At 33.4% G+C, this 24,317-nt stretch overlaps 2 protein-coding genes across 3 annotated transcripts in view; both read left to right on the top strand.

The window, feature by feature from the left end:
* Positions 1 to 3,976: 3,976 nt before the first annotated feature.
* Positions 3,977 to 4,630, top strand: LOC124896695. The gene has a single exon (XM_047408380.1). It carries the CDS (start codon positions 3,977 to 3,979, stop codon positions 4,628 to 4,630), a length of 654 nt encoding a protein of 217 aa, XP_047264336.1.
* Positions 4,631 to 13,068: 8,438 nt separating this feature from the next.
* LOC107863651 (protein PHOTOPERIOD-INDEPENDENT EARLY FLOWERING 1) overlaps positions 13,069 to 24,317 on the top strand; it is a 76,511-nt gene continuing 65,262 nt past the window's right edge. The window contains exon 1 of one of the 2 annotated variants that reach the window (XM_047408194.1): positions 13,069 to 13,237. The gene's annotated coding sequence lies outside the window, so the exon portion shown is untranslated. The remainder of the gene's footprint in view (positions 13,238 to 24,317) is intronic. The other variant, XM_047408192.1, reaches the window with a different exon arrangement.

Here is a 24,317-nt window from a genome sequence, read left to right as displayed (position 1 = left end):
TTTTTCCTTTTCAGAAAAAATTTTCGGAATTATTTTTCGAATTTTCATGGCCAAACACCACAATTTCCAACTCCGGAAAAAATTTTCAGAAAAAAAGGAAAAATTTCCATGGCCAAACGGGCCCTTAGAAAAGTGATTCGAAATTTTCCTCCTTCATTAAAAGATTCTTCTTTAGAAAAAACTATCTTTTCACTATTTTCTTCAATTTATTATTTAATTATTTTTATTATATTAACTAGACTCCTAAAATATATGGGACTCCTAAAATATATGAAATAAGAATCAATTAATATTTTTCTTTGTACTGGTCAATTAAAAAAGTACTCCTAAAATAGGATAGAAAAATACTCCTAAAATAGAACTCTATTAAGAAAATACTTCTATAAATATTGAGATGCACGTTAACTAGAAAAGAAACTGTTTACTTATTGAAAAATATGATTTGATGTTCATCTAACTTAATTCAATTACATGTCTAGATTGATGGATGCTTAATTTTCTAACCCTCAACTTATTCATTGTTTTTGTCAACATAATAGAATTCAACATGTGTATATATATATCTTCTTTATTTTCATTCAATTCATTCTTTAGTGTCAAAATTTTTGTTCAAACAAGAATTATTTTCATCAAAACTGAAGCTTTGTGACCACTATTGTATTATTTTATTATAATTTACAGGTCGTAGATGAATTTACGGGTGGTAGATGAATGTCGGTCGGCTTTGAGGAATGTTTTTAGGTAAAGGTTAGGTTTATATTGTATTGTTTTTATATCTCTGTTTTGAGATTTTTTTTTATGTAAAGGTAAAGTATAGTTGTATTATTTTGATATCTCTATTGTCTATTATTTTGTCATAGTTTACAAGTGGTAGATGAGTGTCAGACGACTTTGAGGAAAGTTTTGTGTAAAGGTTAGATCTAATTATATTGTTTTGATGTCTCTATCATCGTATTATTTTGATGTAGGCTACAGGTGATAGATGAATGTCGATCGTCTTTGAGAAATTTTTTTGGTAAAGATTAAGGGCCCGTTTGGCCATGAAAATTTTTCTTTTTTTAGAAAAAAAAAATTGAAGTTGGAAATTGTGGTGTTTGGCCATGAAAATTCAGAAAATAATTTCAAATTTTTTTTTCTGAAAAGGAAAAACAGGTTTTTGGTGTTTTCACAATTTTTCAACTTTTATTATTATTACATATAACCCCAATCTTTTAAATTTTTACATAAAACTATCCTTATAACGTTACTTTTTCAATATTACGTATATAGCAATTTTAAAGAATAAAATAATTATAATTTCAAACTTAATGCTATCCTAATTAAGATATATCTCTTTTTCTCTCTCATTATTATTTTTCTCCCTTATTTAATTTTTTCCCTTATTTAAGACATTATTTTACCGTTAATGATCCTAATTCCTATAATATAATAATAATAAGAATTTTTCTGTTGTGATACAGACGTTTAAGAAATTACAGTCGTGTAATTAATAATGGATAATCGTTTTCTATATTTATGAAATTAATAAAGTTGTAGTAGATTAGTTTACCACTGTCATAAATTATTCTCATTTTTAATTTGATTATATATATTATATTGTGTACATCTTTATTATACTATTCAAATATAAATAATTTATACCATATATATGCTAAAAATATAAATCGTTGATACATATTTTTCATAAAAAAATATGTCCAATTTAACAAATTTATACCTTAAACTACAATTGCTAGTAAAAAAAAAGGAGTATGATATTCCTCAGCATTTAGGTCTGCTTAATAAGTGGACAATCCCAAAAGTGTCACCCAGAAAGTTGTACCAAATGGGAACTTTCGAGACTTTAGGTCTCAAACAAGTTGTTAAAACAACTGAAGAGACACTTACAGTAGATAGTGATCATGCTACTTTCAAATTATTATCTGAAAGTGATTTTGCTCCATATCGTGAAACATGTAAGTTTATGTATATTGGTTTAATTCAAGTCGCATTTAAACCACTAACCCTAAGAGGTTTTCTTGAAAGCTTTATTGTAGCTTTAAGAGATGGCAGAAATAAAAATTGGAAGAAGTCTCTTATTGGGACAGTTCAAACCAGTTTGGCTTATGGCTCGGTGTATTTTAATGTATATCCTAATCTACAGATATCTCTTACTGATGAGAATTCTTTGGATGCTTTAATTCTGAGTATTAAATTACATGGTTATGATTGCATGCCTGGTACTGAGGTTATATGTATTTGTTATAAGATATATTATAAACCTATCCATAATTTAAATCCAATGTGTAGAATGATGGATTTCAAAAATAAAACTATTTTAATGGAAACAAATTTTTGTAGATCTAAAGTTGTTACCAGGCGACCTATAAAATAGGATGAAATTGATTTCCTAAAAGAATGAATCGTTGAGGATGCAGTTCCTCCTCAAACAGATCTCAATGAATAGATTTCAGAGGTAGAACAATCCGCTGATGGTACTATTCGAATCAGATATTTTTGTCCATTACCTCTATTAAATAGAGCTGATGATTTGCGTGTTGCAACATCATTGAGATTAACAAGATCAACATCTTCAGACATATCTCCTGTTGATTATATTGTTAAATCTCTCTCTAGAGCTTCTACATCTCATATTAAAGAAAGCACTAGAATGAATAGCATCAGGATTGATAATGATAATATTGTTACTGCAATTCCTGATATGGATCCAACTGAGTTCGAAATGGAATTTCCAACAGGTTTAAAATGAATCACAACCAAACTGATTTTAGTCCAAGATCTCTGGAAAGAAAAAGAATTTTTGAATAATTCTATAAACCTAGATGGGAATTGTTCCGAACATGTTTTTTTTCAAAACTTTAGCAAATAAGAAAAACTGCTTTCCAGAAAGAATTCTGTGCAGATCTTTCTGTGCATAATAAAATAATTGCTTTCGTGCCCTGGTTTATGGTCAAATATGTGGATAATTATATTTCCATGCTAGCTAGGGAGCTTAAATTACCTACTGGAGAAACTACTACTTCAGTATTCTCTCCCCAGCAGTCCTTTAAAATTGAAAGAGACAACAAGGTAGTTTATTTTACAGCTTTTGCTAAGCTGGTGGATAATGATACTGCCCTAATAGCTACCCATAATGTCAATACAATGCTAAAACAACATAACTATGCTAACTATTATGTGAGCATCTTGGGAGAGCAAATAATTTCTCTACATGAGAAAATTGATAAGGCTCTATCTGATTTAAAAAGGATAGAGCTTAGTAATACTAAGCAACTAGACCTTAAACTTAAGGACCCTGGCTACTCCAATCATCCAACCTCCCCCTAAAATCCAAGATTTTAAGTTATCTAGTGACTTGGATAATATCAAAAAGTTGCTAGAAGAAAAATTTCGTGGACCAAAGATAAATCCTATCCACGATGAAAATTTTGCAAGCGAAAATGGTGCGCATGCTAATCCTGTTGAGATAAACATGATCTCAGATAAATTTGCTAGAAAGTCTACCCAAAAGATGTTTTATTATCCTAGACCAACTCCTTAGGACGTTCTATTTGAAGAACAAGGATTATATTTCTCCAATAGTTTAGAGGTGATGAAATCTACAAATGGAATGTAGATGGCTTATCTGATAGACAGATATCTACAATGGCACATAGAATGTTGATGTACAGTACCATATGTAAAGCCCTTCTGAAAGCTAATGATAGGGGCATTGCCGAAATAATTACGGCAGGTTTTACTGGTCAGCTTAAAGGCTAGATAATTATCTTACCCAAGACCAAAAAAACAAAATCATCAAGTCTGTAGTAAAGAAAAAAGATAACCAAGAGGTCATGAACACTTTTTATACTTTAATTATTAATATTATTGAGCACTTCTCTGGAAGATGGTTCGATAATAGTGAAAGTATTATGACTCTGCTCCAAAATCTTAAATGTCTTAGAGATGGTATAAAGATGTATTTCTTTATAAAGTGATGGAATTACCTGAGAGTAATAGTTCTCATTGGAAGTCCATGTTTATAGATGGTCTTCCCATATTATTTGCTGAAAGAATTAGGAAAACCCTTAGAGGTCCTAATGTGAGTATTAACTATGAGGCTTACACCTATGGTAACCCTATAAAGGTTGTTACTCAAGAAGGTTTAAATTTATGTAGTGGGATTAAGTTAAACCAACAGATTAAGAAGTATCGTATTACTGAGAGACAACAGCTGGGAGAATTTTATGAGCAATTTGCTATAGATATTCCCAAAAGCGCTAGAGAATCTCATAAGAGTAAGAAAAAGTACTCTGGGGAGAAAAGGTCTAAAAGGATTGACAAGAAGGAAAAAAAAAAAGAGGATTACAAATCCAAAAAGGCTTATAGAAAAGCCAAGAAGGCCAACACTTGTTACCAATGTGGTAGATTTGGTCACTTTGTGAAAGATTGCAAAGTAAAAAGCAAGATCAAGAGTCTCACTATTGATGATGATATTAAAGACTCTCTGTGTAAGATTTTGCTCAATTCCTCTACGAAAAACTTTAGTCCGGACCATAGTGATAATGAGGAAAATGATTCAACCGATGAGGACCTGCGAGTTCTCCATCAAGAAGACTATATGCCTTCAGATGATGAGTGTATACTTTGATAAGAATGATAACCTTGTACAAACAAGGAGAAGGAGGATGTTTTATACAACATCATATCCCAATTTCAAGATATAGAAATTAATGTTTTGAAATATAAAAAATTAGCAGCTCTACTAGAAATACTAAAAGACTTGGGTAAGCAGTATGATAAGCCATCCACCAGTTCTTCCCTTATTTAGGAGAAAATGCATATTATTCCCTCCCCAAAAGGTCTTTATAGCATGACTGTAGTTAATAAACTTTTAAGAGAAAGACAGAAGGTTGAAGCTATTCCAGCAACAACCCAGGACCTGAAGAATGTGATAGATAATCTCAAGAAGGAAATATCTTTCCTTAAGAGTCATAATTTGGCATTAGATCAAAGGTTTTCTGCTTTAGAAAACCCAAAATTATTACCCACTGAGGATAGCCAAACTCTCCCTAATGGAGATTTCTTTAAAACCTTAGAAGGAGCTGCTCACCAATACTTCTATGCTAAGGTCACCCTTTTTATTAATTACAACTATAAGAAAGAATTTACAGCTCTCATTGACAGTGGGGCAGGCTGTAACTGCATTCAAGAAGGTATGATACCTTCAAGAAATTTTGAAAAGACCACTAATACTGTGAGGAATGCAAGTGGTCAGAAAATGGGAGTCAAATATAGAATCCCTAAAGCGTACATTTGCAAAAAAAAGTTTGTATGCCTAAAACTTTTATTTTAGTTAAAGATATTACTGATGACCTTATCTTAGGGAAACCATGGTTTCTACATTTGTATCCATTAGCCCGTTGGGATGAAAAAGTATCATTGGAACCTTTAATAATAAACATATTCAATTTGAATGGTGTGATCCACCCTATACCAGATATTTAAATCTGATTAAAGAAAAGATTATTTCAAAAAATAGGCAAATGGAATTTTTGAAAAATGAAATTTGCAGTTTGACTATCAATGAAACTCTTCAAAAATCAAAATTACTTGAAAAAATTGAGTTTCTAAAAAATCAGTTGACAATTTAAATTTATGGGGATCATCCAAATGCGTTTTGGCAAAGGAAACAATATGTTGTTAGTCTCCATATGAAAATGATTTCAAAGAAGGTCATATACCAACTAAGGGCAGACCTTGTCAAATAAATTCTGACTATTTAGAATTATGTAAAAAAGAAATTGAATCTCTTTTGCATAAGGGCCTGATTCGACCATCTAAGTATCCATGGTCATGTACTGCTTTTTATGTGAATAAGCATGCAGAACAAAAACGAGGAGTTTTGAGGTTAGTTATCAATTACAAACCTTTGAATAAAGTCCTCAAATGGATTAGATATCTAATTCCCAATAAGAAGGATTTATTAGATCATTTGTATGATACTCTAATATTTTCAAAATTTGATCTGAAATTAGGTTATTGGCAAATTCAGCTATTAGAAACTAACAAATACAAAACTGCTTTTAATGTTCCAATGGGACAATTTGAATGGAATGTCATGACCTTTGGACTGAAGAATGCTCCTTTAGAGTTTCAGAATATCATGAATGATATTTTTATGACACACAGTAATTTTATCATTGCCTATATTGATGCATTCTGGTGTTCTCAAAGAACGTAGAAACACATTTTAAACATCTAGATCTTTTCAGAAAGATCATTATATAAAATGGATTAGTAATTTCGGGGCCAAAGATGTTTTTATTCCAGACCAATATCAGAGTTTTAGGTCACAATATTGACAAAGGGAAAATTATTCTCATAAATAGAAGTATTGAATTTGCTTCTAAATTTCCTGATGAATTAACAGACAAAACCCAGTTGCAGAGATTTCTGGGAAGTCTGAATGATATATCTCCTTTTGTGGAAGATCTAAAAAAGATACAACTATCTTGTATGATAAACTGAAAAAAAAATCCTAAAGCATGGTCTGTGAGCCATACTACTGCGATAAGAAATATTAAGGCTAAAGTTGAAAATCTACCATGCCTTAAACTTGTAAATCCCAATTGGAAAAAAATAATTGATACTGATGCTTCTGACATTGGATATGGTGGAATTCTCAAGCAATATTTCCCAGAAGAAAAATGTGTTCATATTGTTCAATATTATTCTGGAAAATAGAGTGCCAGCTAGAAAAATTATGCAACTATAGCTAAAGAAATTCTTGCTATAGTTAAATGTGTTCTTAAATTTCAAAGCGATCTTTATAATCAAAAGTTCCTAATTAGGTCTGATTGCCAAGCTGCAAAATTTATCTTTAATAAGGATTTTAACCATGATATTTCTAAGCAAATGTTTGCAAGATTGCAAGCTTTGTTAGCCCCATTTGATTTTGAAATCCAATACTTAAAAGGATCGGATAATAGCCTACCCAATTTTTTAACCCATGAATTTTTAAGCTAATGTTTTCTCTTATGGATTTCAGGATGGCCTCATGAGGATCTTCTTCTTCATTCAGAGAAAGAGGTGGAAAAAATTCACCAAAAGGCAGAGGTAATGTCCTCGCCCAAATTGGAAATCAGAGGTTGATATCCTCGAGCATTGCAAGTTCAAGTTCTTCTGGTATGAATACAGATGAACAAACATATCAAGAATTTTTAGAATTCATGAAATTCAAGTCTAAGAAACAAGGGGATAATGAGGTCCCTTCGTATTCAAGTATTATTAAAGATGACAATGGGAATAGTGAGTTGTATGAGCGCAATAAGACAAAGGAAGTCATAATTTTCCTTGAAAACCATGATCGTAGATGGAAAGATAATCATTGGCAGTTGATGCAAAGGTATTTGGATAATACGTTTTATGTTGTGTTATCTTACAAATATTGCAAATATTATCAATCCATATTATCTACAATGGTTTCTGCAGAAATCCAACATTTATATGCTAATGAAGCAGTAAAAAAAGGATTATAGTTATTCTAAAATTATAATCAAACAGATTTTGACTCATGAAGAATGGGGCTTGAGTACCCTAAAAGAAAGATAATATATATATCCCGAACAACTGAAAGTTGCTGTAAAATATAATTGCTGGGATTATATGGAAAGCTTTGATAAGGTTTCCTTATGTGAGAATCCTAAGAGATCTCATTCATGGTTTGTGAAAATATGTGCAAATGTGCACAAACAGAGCATACCAAATTGGTTTGCTAAATGGTGGATCTTGCATGGTCCCTCACCAAAGATATTGCCTGAGCCATTTAAAAGTCTGTACAAGGATTGGTTAGAAATATCACCAATACTTCTAAAAGTGCAAAAAGATAATATATCTTTTGAAGGAATATCTATGATGTATTTCTTCATTGAATTTTCAATTCCGTAGATCTTGAAGTGGTCCATAAAGGTAAAATCAAATACTGATAATTTACCATGATTGATGCGGGTTTATTATACAAAATTTTGGAGTAAATTAAACCAGCAAACCGGTGACGGTAATGCCTATGGTCACCAACTAATTGAATCAATAAAGATGATTGTTGCAAATATAGGCAGCAAAAGGAAATGGAGTCTACTCATGATAATTTTCTTTCTTTAGTAAGATTTAGATTTTTTTTCTTCAAAATTACCACATGCAGAGAAAAAAGAGGTCTAGATATAGAATTTTTTTTATTAAGCCACATTTTATTGTGATTTGAGGTAAGATTTTTAAATTTTAGTATTTTTTTGAAGTTTTTAATAAATAAATTATCATGTATTTTTTATAAACATCTATAATATATATATATATATATATATATATATATATATATATAATATTAAAAGTGTGAAGTCCTTTATAAAAGTGATTTGAACAGTTTGTCTTTCATTAAAACTCTTTGTAATAGACAATATCGTCTTTTCACGAATTTTTTTAATATTTAAGAGTTACAAAATTAATTAAATATATTTATGAAAAAACCTTTAATTGTTTGAATTCATTTAAATTTAGTCCTTAAACCTTTCCTTTTTTGAATTATATACCATAAAATTATGTAATATATCAAATTTGTAAGGAAAAAAGATAGCAACATCACACTAGGATTTCCTTTAAGTTAAAATTGTAATTAATTAGCTATTTAATAAAATTTTAAGGCAACAAAGTCACGTTATAATTGTAAGACGATAAATTCACATTAGCAAAGTAATCTAACTATTAAATAAAATTATAATTATATTTTAAGTTATTTTATTATTACTCAAGGCAAATCAATTAAAATTTTGGTAATCAAACCTTTCATTAAAAGTATTTTCTTTAGACAAAATCGTCTTTTCACTATTTTTTTCTAATATTTAAAAGTTGAAAATTAATTAAATATATTTATGATAAAACTTTTCCTTGTTTGAATTCATTTAAATTTAGTCCTTAAACCTTTCCTTATTTGAATTATATACCATAAAAGGACTTTTTACATTAACTACATCTTTATTAAATTCAATTTAATTACTTGAAATGTTAGTATTACAAATTTACTACCTTTTTTTTTCCGAGTAATAAATATTTTGCTTGTGATGCAAATCATTTATGTCTATAATCTATATCTATAATTTATATCTATAATTTATATCTACAATTTATTAAAAGTGTAAAGACCCTTAGAAAATGATTGAAATTTTTTGTCCTTCATTAAAATACCTTACAATCAACAAAATCGTCTAACTTTTAATTAAATTATACTTACCAATATTTTTTTTATTATTTACCTAAATCTTAAAACTCCTTTTTTTAACGTAATTAGAATGTCCAATTTGTTATCATAGAAAGTACCGTAATTAGTTTTGGGTACAATTAAAATCACTTTGGGTAAGCCGTATATAAAATCAAAGTGTACTAGGAGTCTTAAAAATTTTCCAAATTTAGAGGAGTCCGTCCTGCTTTTGTTTTTCCTTTAATAGTTGGAGGTATTTTAATACAAAATATATACATATTTAAATTTTTTAATTTTTTTTTGGGAATTCTTTTATTTGTCTATTTTAAAACTTCTATAAAAGGACTTGTAATTTCAAATTCTTTTCATTAATTTTGTCTAGCCTTTTCAAGTTTTCTTGATCATTCTTTCACACAATGGAGTTTGAGGTTAGGTCAACGCACACAACTATCCTATATACGAAATTGCACTAAATATGTTATCATTGTTATTGTATTTAGAATGTATGTAAAGTTTTGCTTTCATATAACATTAAATGGATGCTTTTTTCTATCTTTATGATCGTGTTCACGAAAAAGTTTGAATAATTTTATATTAGATTTTACGTGTTCTTATTTTGTCTTAATTAAGTTGAATTTTTGCATTTATTATATTCAATCTTTGTGTCCTTTTTTATGTTTTTTAGTTAATAATTTTAAAGATTATGTATGAATTATACACAGATAATAGATTCTTCATTTTTTGATAATTTCTCGTGCTTCTTTTCAGTTGAAAAATTCTTATTAAAAAATTGAACGAAACAAGTATATTATCGCGAACGAAATTTGCCATCAAGGTTCTCAATATTTTATTCGTCCATTTAGATTGCTAAACTTCTTAAGGATCAAGGTTTGATTTGCTTTGGAATTTTAAGTCTATTAATTAAAGACTCACATGCAAAGCGCGCACACTAAACTAGTCACTAGAAAGCTTCAACTGAAGAAGGGCACAATGACCAAAGCTGAGATTTTGACATCCTATATAGAAGAAGTCAAAAAAGATTTATTGAAAAATCTTGATCAGGAGTATACTTCAGATTTATCCATCTCTTCTGCAGGGGATTGCTTGGCTGGTGAGTCGCAGGATATCCAAAGTGATGAAGAAATAGATCTGGATGATTATTTGCAAAAATTTCAAACAACCATGGAAGAATCTTTCAGTACTGCAAAGAACCAAGGGGAAAAATGACATAAAAACATGGAGGGTCCCGCCAATGTTGAAATTATTGAAAGCTATGATGACAAACAAAATGAAAATAGCTTAATGAAAAAGCAAGAGTCATTTATGAATAGTAAAAGGACACTTAGCTTTTTGAAAAAACAGGGATCGTTTGTAAATAGTAAATGCCAATTATGAATAGTAAGGGTCATTTCTTGTTTTGTCTTTTGTATAGAGCATCCATTATAAGGAGCTCGTTTTTTATTTTTCAAGGACAGGTTTGAGAACCACCACTCTCTCTCTACTACTCTCTCTCATTTGTAATATATATCTTGATTTGAAATAAAAGCTTTTGGTTTTGAGCACAATCCATCCATATTAAGGTTATTTTTAAATTTCTGCATTTTAATTTTAATTTAAACTTTAGTATCTCTAGCCTATGATGGGCTAAATTCCTAGTGTTGAACTACAACAGAATATGTTATATGTATGAAATGGCATCTTGTTATTAATAAGAATTGTAAACCTCTATTGTTGCAGAGGTCTGTATGTTAAGATGCTGCAATTATGAGTCCAATCTTGGTATTAATGTCGGATGTCCCTGTAAAGGCCGATTAGCCAGGTGGCATGAAGGGCCGTAATTGGGACTTGGTTTAAGATTGACTCATGACTAAGGTTAACTAACATATAGTAAAGGTACCTAGTGCGACAGTGAAGCGATCCGGTTCTAATAATTTATTCACACACAGTAAAATCTTTCATGTATAAGAAAATTAAAGAAATAAATTAGCGGCACCCTATAATTTAATAACAACTCACTATTTCCTATTTTTTAGGAACGAAAATAAAGGAAATAAATTAAATAAATTCCTAAAAAAATAAATTTATTTGAAAGATAATATTTGTTATCTAAAAAATAGGAAACAATGATCTGTTAATATAACATCCATATTTAAAATTTTCAAATATGAGAAAACGGCTATTAATGTAAATATTACATATGTCATAATTGAGATTCATTAAATATGACCATGTATATGTAATTATTTTTATAAAAGTGATTAATTGTGTTATTTTTCTGTTAGTAGGTAAATTTTAGTTGGGTGATTTTAATAGTTTGTAAAAGTGGGGGCATAAAATCATATTTTAAAAAGTTTTTTCAAAAGTAAAAAAAAAAATATTCAAAAAAGACATGCCAAACACGATTCCAACTCCGAAATTTTTTAGTTTTTATGGCCAAACGGCTACTATGTTTAATTAAATAAATTCTCCAAAAGATGTTGAATTTAATTATTGTATTCATCTTTATTATTTAAATAAATATCCTATTTAGTATAACGTTTGAACTCAATAAAGCGAGGTACACGCGCGAGACACATGCACCTAAACTAGTATATATTACTACTATTTAGAAACGCGAAGAAACAGGCACCTCTTCGTCGACGTGCCTGCTTCTTCGATGATTTTACTGTATTACCCTTAAATAATTATTATATGTTATTCACATATTTAAAAAATAATAATATTTGAAAGGTAAAATAGACAATTATGACATATCTACTTTAGCTGTTTCAATCGTAATTTTAATATATCACCCCTAGTTAATTATTATAAGTCATCTAGGTATTAAAAAATTAATAATATTTAATTAAAAAATAAAATAATAAATTAACTCTTGATGTTTTAAATTACTTGACATCTTAGATGAGGCCCACTTAAGTTTTTTCACAAATATTTTTTATAGCAATTTTGTTGTATCACTTCTAATTAGTTATTATGACTTATTTAATACATGTCTGATTCACCACATTGTGATATTTGGTTGGATCTTACGTATTAAAAAATTAATCATGTTTAATAGAAAAAGTAAATTAGTCATTTATGACATGTCTGTTTCAGCTGATTCAATCGTAATTTTATTATATCACACCTAATTAATTATTATAACTCATCCATGTATTAAAAATTTGATAATATTGAATAAAAAAGAAAAATAGACACAAATTAACTCTTGTTGTTTTAAATTAACTTGACATCTTATATGAGACTCACTTAAATTTTTTTACAAGTATTTTTTGTAGCAACTTTGCTATATCACTTCTAATTAATTATTATGATTCATATAAGACATGTCTGCTTCACTACTTCAATCGTGGTATATGATTGACTTTCAAAATTATCTCAGTGTTACTTAAATTAGAATAGAAGAAAAAGTATTATAAGTCAAAATAATTAAAAACTTAAACTATTTTAAAACTATAATTGACTATTAATGCCACAAATTTTTTGACAATTAGAGTATTATAAATTTCAATAGTTAACAACTTAAAATAATAAATTGTAATATCAAAAAAATATTATAAATTATAATAATTAACAACTTAATTATATAAAAATTTATTAAAAATATAATTAATTATCTAAATTTTATTTATATCATATAAATTAAGATAAAAAAATAATATACGTTGACACATGCCGGTGAACATCTAGTAGATAGTTAGATAGAAATAACATAACAATAATACATAGTACAATACAATATACAGAACAGTCTCGTTACTTTGGGGTTTGGGCAAGGGAGTGGGGGAGTCCAGCTATAAACTTATTCAAATGACACTTGTGTCCAACATATAAATAGGCAAAAGGGGTAAATCTGGTTTCAGCACAATTCCGAACTTTCCCTTTAATCAAAGCTTCGTCGCGAAATTTTCTCGCTCCGCCGCTGCCATTGCCACCGAGGTTGTTTTCCGCCGGCGCTCTTCGCTCAGCCTTTTATCCGGATATTTGCTACTCTTTTCTACAAAGGTTAGTGGCGAAACTTCGTTACCTCTTCTCCCATAGCCCTTTGCTTCCCGTCCGCTGAGAACTCTTTTTTTTTTACTTTTTAAAAATTTACACTTTGCATGTGTATGTTGGATTCGATTTTTTTTCCTTTTCTGCGACTATCCTCTTTTTTGTTTGGGAGCTTTTATCTTGCATTCGAACTCCTTTTTTGTATGGGAGGTCAAAGAAGAAAGTGAAAGATCTTTCTGCTTTCAGTTTCAAGAAAGGTAGTACTTTTTTTTTGTGAAATACTTGATCTGTGTTGTGAAAAAGGGTAGTGGCTAAAGGTCATGGAGAGTAAACTATTAGCTGTCACAAGTTTCTGGCCCTCGTTTTTTGTTTTTTCTGACAATGATGGTGTCTTGGAAGCTTGATCGCACCTCTACTAATCCATTTCTTGCGTGCTACCACATGTACGCGCTAGTCTTCAGTGCATAAGCACATTAGAGGAATTAACCTAGTGTAATCTCAAAACTTGATTTTCAAGTTGCCATCCCAACTCTTTAACCACTAGGTCTTCCCCTTAGAGTTAGTGCCTCTCCTTTTTTAAATGCCGCTTTTGAACACAGTGGACTACATAGCATCTTGCACCATCCTGAGATAGGGTTTCCCTGCATTGAATCTTCCCAGGAATTAGGATTTCTTTTGTGCATGTATGATCCTGGAGTACCATAAGAAAGCTCCCACACCCTGTAGGAGAAATTAGAGTATTGGGTCGTTATGTAAATTGCATTGATCTCAAGATGACGAAGATTCACCCCATTCAAGAAAAGGAATAATGGATGAGGTTTGAGATGAGGATGTCATCCCCTCCTCATTATGAAGAAGGCTTTTGTTCTTTTACACCGAGGCAGCATGTAGGACAAAGGTCTAATCTTCTTAAAAATTGGATAATGCGCCCGCCCCTCTACCCTTAAAAAAGGGCAGCCTGGTGCACTAAAGCTACCGCCATGCGCGGTGTTCGGGGAAGGGCCTCACCACAAGGGTGTATTGTAAGCAGATTTACCTTGCATTTCTGCCAGAGGCTGTTTCCAAGGCTTGAACCAGTGATTTCTTGGTCACATGGCAACAACTTTATCAGTTACTCCAAGGCTCTCCTTCCCCGCCCCTCTACCCTTCTCCACTCAAATATCAGTCTTTTGTCTATAACCGAACAGGGTATAAACCCGTGATATGCGCCTAACTAGTGGACATTCAGCTTAATGGAACAAATCTTTTAACCAGTAAAAATCTATGATATTACGGACCAGTAACCATCTTTGTTGTTGACATAAACCAGAAATTCCTCTCCTTAATAGGCACATGCCTAATAATACAACCTAGGAACAATGAACACATATTTCTAAGTCAAGTTGGAAAGTTCCTCTGAACCTTTTTTAAAGGCTTGTAGACCCTGTACTTTTTCTTTGGTTGTTTTGTTTTGATAAGGTACAAATTTGCAATCCCTTAGGCGTAGGTTTTGGAGGAGTGCCCATTTTATATTTACCTTTGGGTGGTCAAAGCATCTCGCATAATTTGTCATTTGAGGTCTCCTTTCTAATTGCAAACTAGAGGCTGTTCTTTGTTTTGTGTTTATTTTAAGTGCATGTGGCTGTAATTTGCTTATCATTTATGAACTGAAATGGCATAATGGCCATTGGATTTTTATTATCATCACACTAATTGCTATCTTATTTGCTTTTTGTTGTTTTGGCAGTTAGACATTTATTTTTTCTTTGCATTGGGTACAATTTTTACCAAGAAAAAAGTAAGTTTAATATTTAAACCGACCTTCCTATTTTTTAGATTTTAACCAGTGAAAAATACTGGTTCTTCACTAAATACAAATTTTACCAAGAAATAAGTAAATTTAATTTTTAAACACATTCTCCTATTTTTGATATGTTAACCGATAAAAAATACTGGTTCTTCACAAGGTCCATGAGTGAATATGCGTAGTTCTATAGCAAGCCCCCTTACTCCCTCCATTCAATTTCAGGTTACGGTGGTTTAGTGGAAAAGTAGAAATGTAGGTTAAGATTTGAATTGACCTATATAATGCGCTAGTTTTAGTAAAATAAAATATTAAAGTAAGGCTCAAAAACTAAAGATATGAAAGTTCAAAATTTAGTAAATTTGAAATCTTGAAAGTTATGAGAGCTATATAGAATAATATTAAGTGAATGGTGTCAATTTTTTTGTGAAGGTAACTGTTGTATGTATTTAGCACAAATCAGTACATGGGTCCATGTACTGAAACCATATATACAAGTGTGCAAAAGAAAGCAAAACAAGCCTACCATCCTAACAAGAATCGAAAGTGTCTAGGATAGATTATCCTTTAAGATTAATGAAGATCTTCCATAACTGGTCAGTGATGCTGCCGTGTAGAAATAAATGGCCAACTGTTTTCACCTCTTTTGTCACATAAGAAACATCTAAAACAGAGAATCCACTTTCTATGGATTAAATTTTCTTGTGTGAGCACCGCTTCCTTTGCCAATAATCATGAGAAATAGGCAGCGTTATATGGTATTCTAGTCTTCTATATATGGTTTCAGGCCTAATTGGTGACTTGGGTTCTGGGCTTGTTTAACATTTTATAGGCTGTATTAACACTGAACTTCCTCCCTTAAGGGATCAAAACCACCGTCAGAGTAAACAACAATTAGTGTTGGTGGTTTGCCTGTCATCTCCCGTGAAGTTCTCCTGCTGGTTGTAAAATTCTGTTGTTCTGTTCACGTCCAGTCATTCAAGTTTCTTCTAAGTATCAGATCCCAACCTTGTTGAGGGGACCACATTTCAGCTATAGATCTCTGTTGGTGTTGAGCTAGAGCAAAAATATCAACAAATAAGACTTTCAAGGTTCCATTCCCCAACCAATTATCATTCCAGGAAGAAGTCTTGCTACCATTTTGTACTTCGACAAGGACTTTACATTTAAGTGCTGGTTATAGTTCCCTGGTAGACCTCCAAAGGCTAACACCATAATCTTAGTTAACAAATCGTGCAAAAACTGGTAGCTTACACACAGAGAAGTGACAAAACCGAGATTTGGAGGGGCACTTGATAGACTCTCTTTGACACGGAACCCAAGATAAACTTTTAGAGGCCCCTTCAGGGCTTTTGAACTCCTCTCTGGTGGTCTTACACTATCGGAGTCAACCTCCTCTCTTCTCTATCTACTCTTCTTCATCTCTTTTTTCACTCCGAGATGGATAACAAAATTTTCTTTCGTATGGGGGTAAATCTTATGATCTCACAGTCTCATCATAGGGAACGGTTTTATGGCTATGTAAAAGGTTTCATGAACCCTGTTTAATAAATTTTCTAGATTTATCTCAATCATAGCTGTCAATGGCCACAACATATCCATCATTATCATACAAGAAAATCACTTTAAATCATGGAGATGTCGGGATGTGTCTACTTAAATTTATTGCACCTAAAAGTTTAATAAATTTTGTAGATTTATCTCAGTTATAGCTGTCAATGCCAACGACATATCCATCATTATCATACCAGAAAATCACTTTAATGAAGGGTGGGGGTTTTAATTGAAGACTTCATTGATGTACACTCAAGTACAAAAAGGGGGACCAATACAACTGGGGCCCATTTAGCAAAGTCTTTACTTGAAATTGAAATTTCAAAGAAGCCATTGCAACTAGTAAATGAAACCAACAGGCACAAGTCAACTCTCTACCAGAAAACTGCCCACAGGAAGATAAAATGCATTGTTTCATAAATGTGTGCAGTGGGAAAATGCACTGTAGGAGAAGAGATCCCTACTCTTAATGATGTGTGCCGCGAGGAGATGGGTTAGCCAAAATTGGAAGGGAGTATTTAATCTCTAGGTGTATGACATGAATGGTTTTCTCTTCTTATTTGAATTCCAGACACGGAGACATGCAAAGCATATACTCATGGGAGATTGGAGGACAAGGCCAAACCCTAAATCTTGAGTGATGGTTGCCTATAAACGGAGCTCTGTCGGAATCCCTCAGGTTTGAATGGTTTTGGATCAGAGTGTTGGGACTTCCTTTACATCTATGGCACTCGAAGGTGATGAAAGCATTTGAGGATGAATGTAGGGGTTGGCTAGAAAACAAGGAAGAAATCGAGCTCAAAAATCACTTGAAATGGGCAAGAATTAGCACAAGGTGTCCAAAAGGAAAAGATACTGGCGGCGGTTGAAGTGATCGACGGTGACATTATCTACTCCCTTTCGATATGGTGTGAACTACTAGCGATTTATCGTAGAAGGCACAAAGACCAACCAGTAAAGGACGATGTGATGATGCATGGTTGTAGGCCGGTTCAAAGTTTTGACCAGAGGTCTGAACCAATATTCAAAAATGGAGTCTAAGCAGAGGATTTTGAAGTGTCGAATATTGAGATCTACAAGAAAGGGGAAAGTCTAGTTGACAGATGTCACATGGCTAGGCATGTGCCCTTTTCAACTTTAAATGACCATCATGGGGACTAGTGATCTCACGTAATCTCACACGTGAATTGGATTTACTTGAAACATGGGATGTAAATTCAATAGACTTGAATCTTATTGGGCTCACAAAAGAAAAGCCCAATAAATCTTTACTAAAATCCAAAGGACCGCTAAATGGAATCAGCAATGCATAAAAAGGGCAGCCCGGTGCACTAAAGCTACCGCTATGCGCGGTATCCGGGGAAGGGCCCCACCACAAGGGTGTATCGTATGCAGCCTTACCTTGCATTTCTGCCAGAGGCTGTTTCAAACAAAAGCAAACAAAAACAGAAAGTCATTTACAAAGCCCTTTACTGAAGCAATATTAGAGAAGAAGGATTTTGAGACGAGTAACTTCGATATTTTATGGGGATATGGAGAATGAACTCTACATAAGGGGGGAAAACAGAGGCAAACGCTCATGAGGGGGGGAAGAAATGTAATAACTTGGTAAGAAATTCGAGTGAAGGGGAAGAAGCTCCGACAATTGAGAATGCCGACACTAGCAAAGATCAAAGAACAGGGGAGGTGGATTTTTCAGATTCTTTGGTGGTCATGTTTGCAGAGGTAGAACCTATACTAATACAGATTGATAGTAGCTGTCAAGAGGTAGATATAGAAGCTATTGCAAATGATTGGGTTCAAGCAAACTTGATTAGTTTGAGCAAACAGTTGGGACTTGATCTCAAGGGGTGCAAAAAGGAAGCTCTTGCTTTATTATTGAATTTAGATCAAAGGAAGGATAGGCAGAAGGGATTGAGGGAGGGGCAGAAATCTAGTAAGTGTGATAGTATTCTTCCAAGGGAGGTTAAGAATTTGATTTTTGATATGAAGTTCAAAGACAATGAGCCTAAATCTAGTGGGAGAATCTATCTCTTCAATGAGAGTTATAATTCTTTCTTGGAATGTGAGGAGGTTAAATGGGGAGAGTAAAAGAGAGATTGTGAGAAAATTTCTATGGCAATGGAGAGCTGATATTCTTGTTCGGGTAGAAAGTAGAAACTAAGGTAGAAGGTCCCATAGATAGCATTCTTCAAAGCATATGGAGCAAGAAGGGGGGGGGGGGCACAATTATGAAGGAGGCCCGGGGAAGCAGTGGGGGAATTCTAATACTGTGGGATAAGAGAATCTGGAATGGGGAGTTAGTTCTGAATGGGAGTCGATGCATAACTGGGAAGTTTTCAGGAGTGAATGATGGTTTCAGTTTGTTTATCACTGCAGTTTATGCAGATTATAATAGAGTGAAGAGGAGAGTGATCTGACAGGAACTACTGATGCTTAAGAACAACATTGATGGGTAATGGATTGTGTGTGGTGACTTAAATGTCACAAGATATATCATAGAGAGAACAAATAGTAAGGTGCCATGACAGAGTTTTTAACCCGCATTAAAGAGCATTAAAGAACTGGAGATGGTGGACCCTTCTTTATTTAGAGGATCCTTTACTTGGAAAAGAGGAGAAGATCATCATTATGCCTCTAGAATTGATAAATTTTGCCACTTTGCAGAATGGGAGGAAAATTTCACTCGGATAAGTCAAAACTGTCTTCCTAAATTGCCTCTAACCACGATCCTATAATCTTGACTGTGGAGATGAAGGAGGGAGGAAGTCCTACTTCAAATTTGAAATTTGGTGGTTTGAAGCGGAGGACTTTAAAGAGAAAATCCAAGACTGGTGGTGTCTTTTCAAGTGAGTGGTAAACCAGGTTACATCCTTGCCGAAAAACTTAAGAAGTTGAAAGTGAAGCTTAAAGAGTGGAGCAAAAGCAATAGAGGGAACTGGAGACAGAGAAAGGAAGACATTCTGAATCAAATCTTTGACGGTAAAAAATTTAGGAACAAAGGCCACCAAGTGATGATGAATTGCTACAAAGACACTTGGGAATAGGATTTGAAGAAGTTGCAGAGAGGAAATAACATGAAAATAGAGATGAGATCCAAAATCCAGTGGTTTAAATAAGGGGACAGATTCACCAAGTTTTTTCACGGAATTGCAACTTCCCATTAAAGGTTCAATTCTGTGGAACAACTGGAGATAGAAGGGGTTTTCATTAAAGACCATAACAGAATCAAAAAGTCTGTGCAGGAGTCCTATAAGAGCCATTACAATGAGACAAAACATTGGAGACCTGAATTGGAACTTTTAAATATTACAAAGAATCACTATAGAAGAACAGGTGTGGCTACAAAGACCATTTGAGGAGGATGAAATTTTGGAGTGTTTAAATCTATGTGCAAAAGAGAAAGCTCCTGGACCTGTTGGCTACCCAATGGTGTTTTTTCCGACTTTCTGGAATGTGTTGAAAGAGGATTTAATCAGAACTATTCAGTTCTTTCACTCCAATGCAACTTTTATTGCATTAATTTCAATGAAGCCATGAATCTCAAACTTGAAAGATTTCAGATTAATTAGTCTAATTGGTGGTGTCTATAAGATAATTATTAGATTATTGGCTGAAAGACGAAAAAAAGTGGTGGATAAATTAATTAGCAAACGTCAAATGGCTTTTGCGAAGGGGAGGCAAATTATGGATGCAACACTTATAGTTAGTGAGTGTGTTCATACAAAAATGAAGACGGGAGCCCTTGGATTAATGCGCAGGTTGGATATTCAAAAAGCTTATGATCGTGTAAATTGGTCATTCCTCCTTAACACTCTTAGACAAATGGGATTTGGATGTAGGTGATTGAAGTGGATTGAGGCTCGCATTAAAAATGTCAGGTTTTCCATTCTAGTTAATGGAGAACACGTGGCTTTTTTGAGTCAGAAAGGGGATTGAGACAGGGTGATCCTCTTTCCCTTTTCTTGTTCATTTTGACAATGGAAGGTTTCGACTATATGATGAAGATTACAACATAAAATAGATGGATTAAAGGCTTTCAAGGGGGAGAGAGGGGTGAGAAGTAAAAGAAGTGTGTCACATGCTTTATGCGGATGAGACTATCATCTTTTGTGAGCCTGTAGCAGAACAAATCAGTTATATTTGGCTATGTTGCTCGGACTCATCAAATATGTCAATAGGTGCATGTCAGATTCTCCAAAAGTAGTGTATTTGTGAAGAATCTGACATGGGTGCGGCATTGAAAATAAAGAGCCCACACAACTTGAATATCAGGGCAATTCTGGTTTGTTTTAAGGCAGTTTTTCGATTGAGAGTCAATTGGTGAAAAAGTAATGTTTTCCCATTAATGAGGTTCCTCAAATTCAACAATTGGCAAGCATACTGGGATGCAGTGTTGAGTTATTGCCCACCCACTTACCTGGGAATGCCCCTAGGCAGCAATTACAAGGCTTTGGATATTTGGGATTCTATCTTGGTGAAGACTGAAAAGAAACTGGCAAGATAGAAAGCTCAGTATCTTTCTCTTGGATGAAGATTGATTCTCATCTACTCTGTTCTTGACTCATTACCAACGTATGTGATGTCATTATTTTCAATCCCAGTCAAAGTGGTAAAAAACCTAGACAAGTTAAGGAGAAAGTTTTTATGGCAAGGCAATAACGAAGGAAACGGCTGTAGTCTAGTAAACTGGAAAACTGTGCTTCTTAGCAAAGAAAGAGGGGAGTTGGGTATTAGAAATTTGAGACTTCAGAATGGAAGTCTATTAATGAAGTGTGTTTGGAGATACATTGTGGAAGGAGAAGCTCTTTAGAGATAGGTGATTATAGCTAAATATGGAGAGATGAGTCCTTGGTGTACAGAGAGCACTAATGAACCATATGGTGTGGGATTATGGAGAACATTTAGAACTTTGTGACCTAAAATGAAAGAAAACTTGTTCATCGAGGTGGGAAATGGAAGCAAGATCAAATTTTGGAATGATGTCTTGATAGACCAATCCCCTCTTAGGGAACTCTTTCCAAACTTGTTCCAAATTTGTGATAATCCTAAGGCTAACGTAGGTTATTGCTGATCTGCTGGGACATCTCTTTTAGAAGATTCCTTAATGATTGGGAGATAGAGAGGGTGGCATAGCTACCAGGGAAACTAGGGAGTATTAACATTAAACCTATACTATACTAGAGGCAACATTCATTGGAAGCACAACAAAGGTGGTCTTTTTTAGTCAACAGTGCATACAAGACAGGGTTGCAGGTTATGGATTGATGCCCTAAATATTACTGGAACTACTTTTGGAAGAGGGATATACCTACAAAAGTGAAATGCTTCACTTGGCTAGTAATAAAGAGGGCTTGCTTAACTAAGGATGTACTTTAGAAAAAAGGTAGACAATTGGTTCCCAACTGTTTTTTGTGCAATTTGACAAGGGAAACAAACGACCATCTATTTTTGCAATGTTACGTTCACTAAACTCTGAAATTCAGCATCACAACTTTGGCCAATGCTAGATATACTGCAGAAGTATTGAGTTGCTGGATTAGGAGAGGAGGTAGCAAGTGGTGGAGGTTAATACCATCATGTATATGGTGGTTCGTTTGGATTGAAAGAAATGGAAGATGTTTTGAAGATAGATCGAATTCCATTCGTAAGGTTAAATGGAATTGTTTAGTATCTTTACTTTGTTGGTGTAAACAACTTTGTATTGAAGAAGTAGATCAGATTGTAGACTTAATAGGAATTTTGTAACTGATACTTTTTGGAGGTGGCCAATATCTAAGTTGGGCGGACTCTTCACTTTTGATGCCGCACCCGTGTCGGATTCTCCAAAAAATACACTACTTTTGGAGAATCCAACATGCATCTGCTGATATTTTTGAAGAGTCCAAGCTACATAGGCCAACATTAGGGTATGCTGAAGAATAAAACTTTAACCGTTTCAAAAAAATACATGAGCTGAGTTAACTAGCTTTGTCATCCCGTTATCTTCCACTTTATATTTATCTTTGATCACCTTGCTCCATGAGTTTTGAGGGTCTTGAAAGTATCTCCATAACTACTTCAATTTGAGTGCTTTGCTATGATTCTTCAAATTTCTAAATCCTAGTCCACCTCAAGCCTTGCAAAGGATTGCATCTTTCCAGTTTACTAGATGATACACCTTATTTTCTTTATTTCTCTGCGACAAAAACTGCCTTCTTATACTGTCTAGTCTTTGAGCGACTCCTATAGGGATGGGAAAGAGGGACATCATATAAGCAGGCATAGAATCCAATCTAGGACTGAATTAATTAGTGTGAGTCTCCCTCCAAATGTTAAGTACCGACACTTCCATCTTGAGAGCTTTTTCTCACATTTCTCCTGTTGATTTTGATTTTGCACCTAGTGGCATGCCAAGATATGTAGTAGGGAGAAACCCCATTTGTCGCCCTAGAATCATTGCCAAAGCCTCCATGTTTGTTACTTCATTAATTGGAAAAAGATGACTCCTTTCTCCGGTTAATATGCAACCCGGAAATACCTTAAAAAAGGACTAAGATAATTCTCAAAATTCTCAATTACTTCACCTCTGCATCACAACGCATCAAGGTGTCATTATCATATTGGAGATTTCTCCTAACTTTAATAACCATTCATGGCTACCTTAAAGCCCTTAATCCACCCATTAAGATTGGCAATTTTGATCATGTTGTTTAACCCCTCCATGACCCTTATGAACAAAAAAGGCGTCAGGGGGATCACCCACCTTGCCTGAGACCTCTCTGAGCCGGAAAAAAACTTCAAGGGAATCATTAATGATGACTGGGAATCTGACAGTAGAAACACAATTTTATCCATTTGATCTATTTCCCTCCAAAGCCCATTTGTTGTAATATGCTTAGTAAGAAATTCCAGTTTACTTGTTATGCTTTCTCAATATCTAGCTTAAAAAGAATACTAGGCTTTTTCTACTTTTGTCTTGAGTCAACTCCATCATTGGCTATAAGAATGACATCCATTATTTGCCTTCCTTTTATGAATGCCATGTATTGGGAGTCTATCAACCTTTCCACTACCCTTTTCAGTCTCTCTGTCAGTACTTTTGCAATAATCTTGTAAATGCGTCCTATGAGACTTATCGGTCTGAAGTCAATTAACTCCTTTGCACCTTTCTTCTTCGGAATCAAAGCAATGTAAGTTGCATTAAAACTCCTTTCAAAGAAAGAATGAGAATGGAAAGAATGCCCCCATGATGTCCTCTTTGAGCGCTTCCCGACATTTGGTAAAGAAACCCATTGTGAATCCATCAATCCATCAGGGCCTGTTGCCTTATCCATGGCGCACATTTTCAGACATCTCAGGACTTCTTGTTCTTCAAATGTGCTCTGCAATAATTCCTTTTCTTCCTTGGTTATTGCTGGACAATTCTCAAAGTTGCTTTTAGGCTTGCACTCTTCAGTCTTAGTGTAGTTTTTTTTTAAATTCCAAAATCTCATTCTTGATTCTCTGTGGCTCTAATATTAATTCATCCTGGATCATTAATTGGTCAATGCTGTTGTATCTTTTGTGGGCATCAACAGTTCTGTGGAAGAACTTAGTGTTCCTGTTTCCTTCCTTCAACAACCCAAATCGGAAGTGTAACTCAGAACAGAGAGAGTAGTATTTGTACCACGTGAACTGGAGTTTACATTGTTGAGGGTATTTCCATCCCAGTTTAGGTGGTATAAGATAATGAAGATTGCTGCACATCTTTTTCTCTTTACATTTGTTTTCCTG

Source organism: Capsicum annuum, chromosome 3 (genome assembly GCF_002878395.1).
Source record: "Capsicum annuum cultivar UCD-10X-F1 chromosome 3, UCD10Xv1.1, whole genome shotgun sequence".
Classification (NCBI taxonomy): Eukaryota; Viridiplantae; Streptophyta; class Magnoliopsida; order Solanales; family Solanaceae; genus Capsicum; species Capsicum annuum.
The sequence above is the reverse complement of the archived record's forward strand: the minus strand, read 5'-3'. Positions and strand labels throughout refer to the sequence as shown.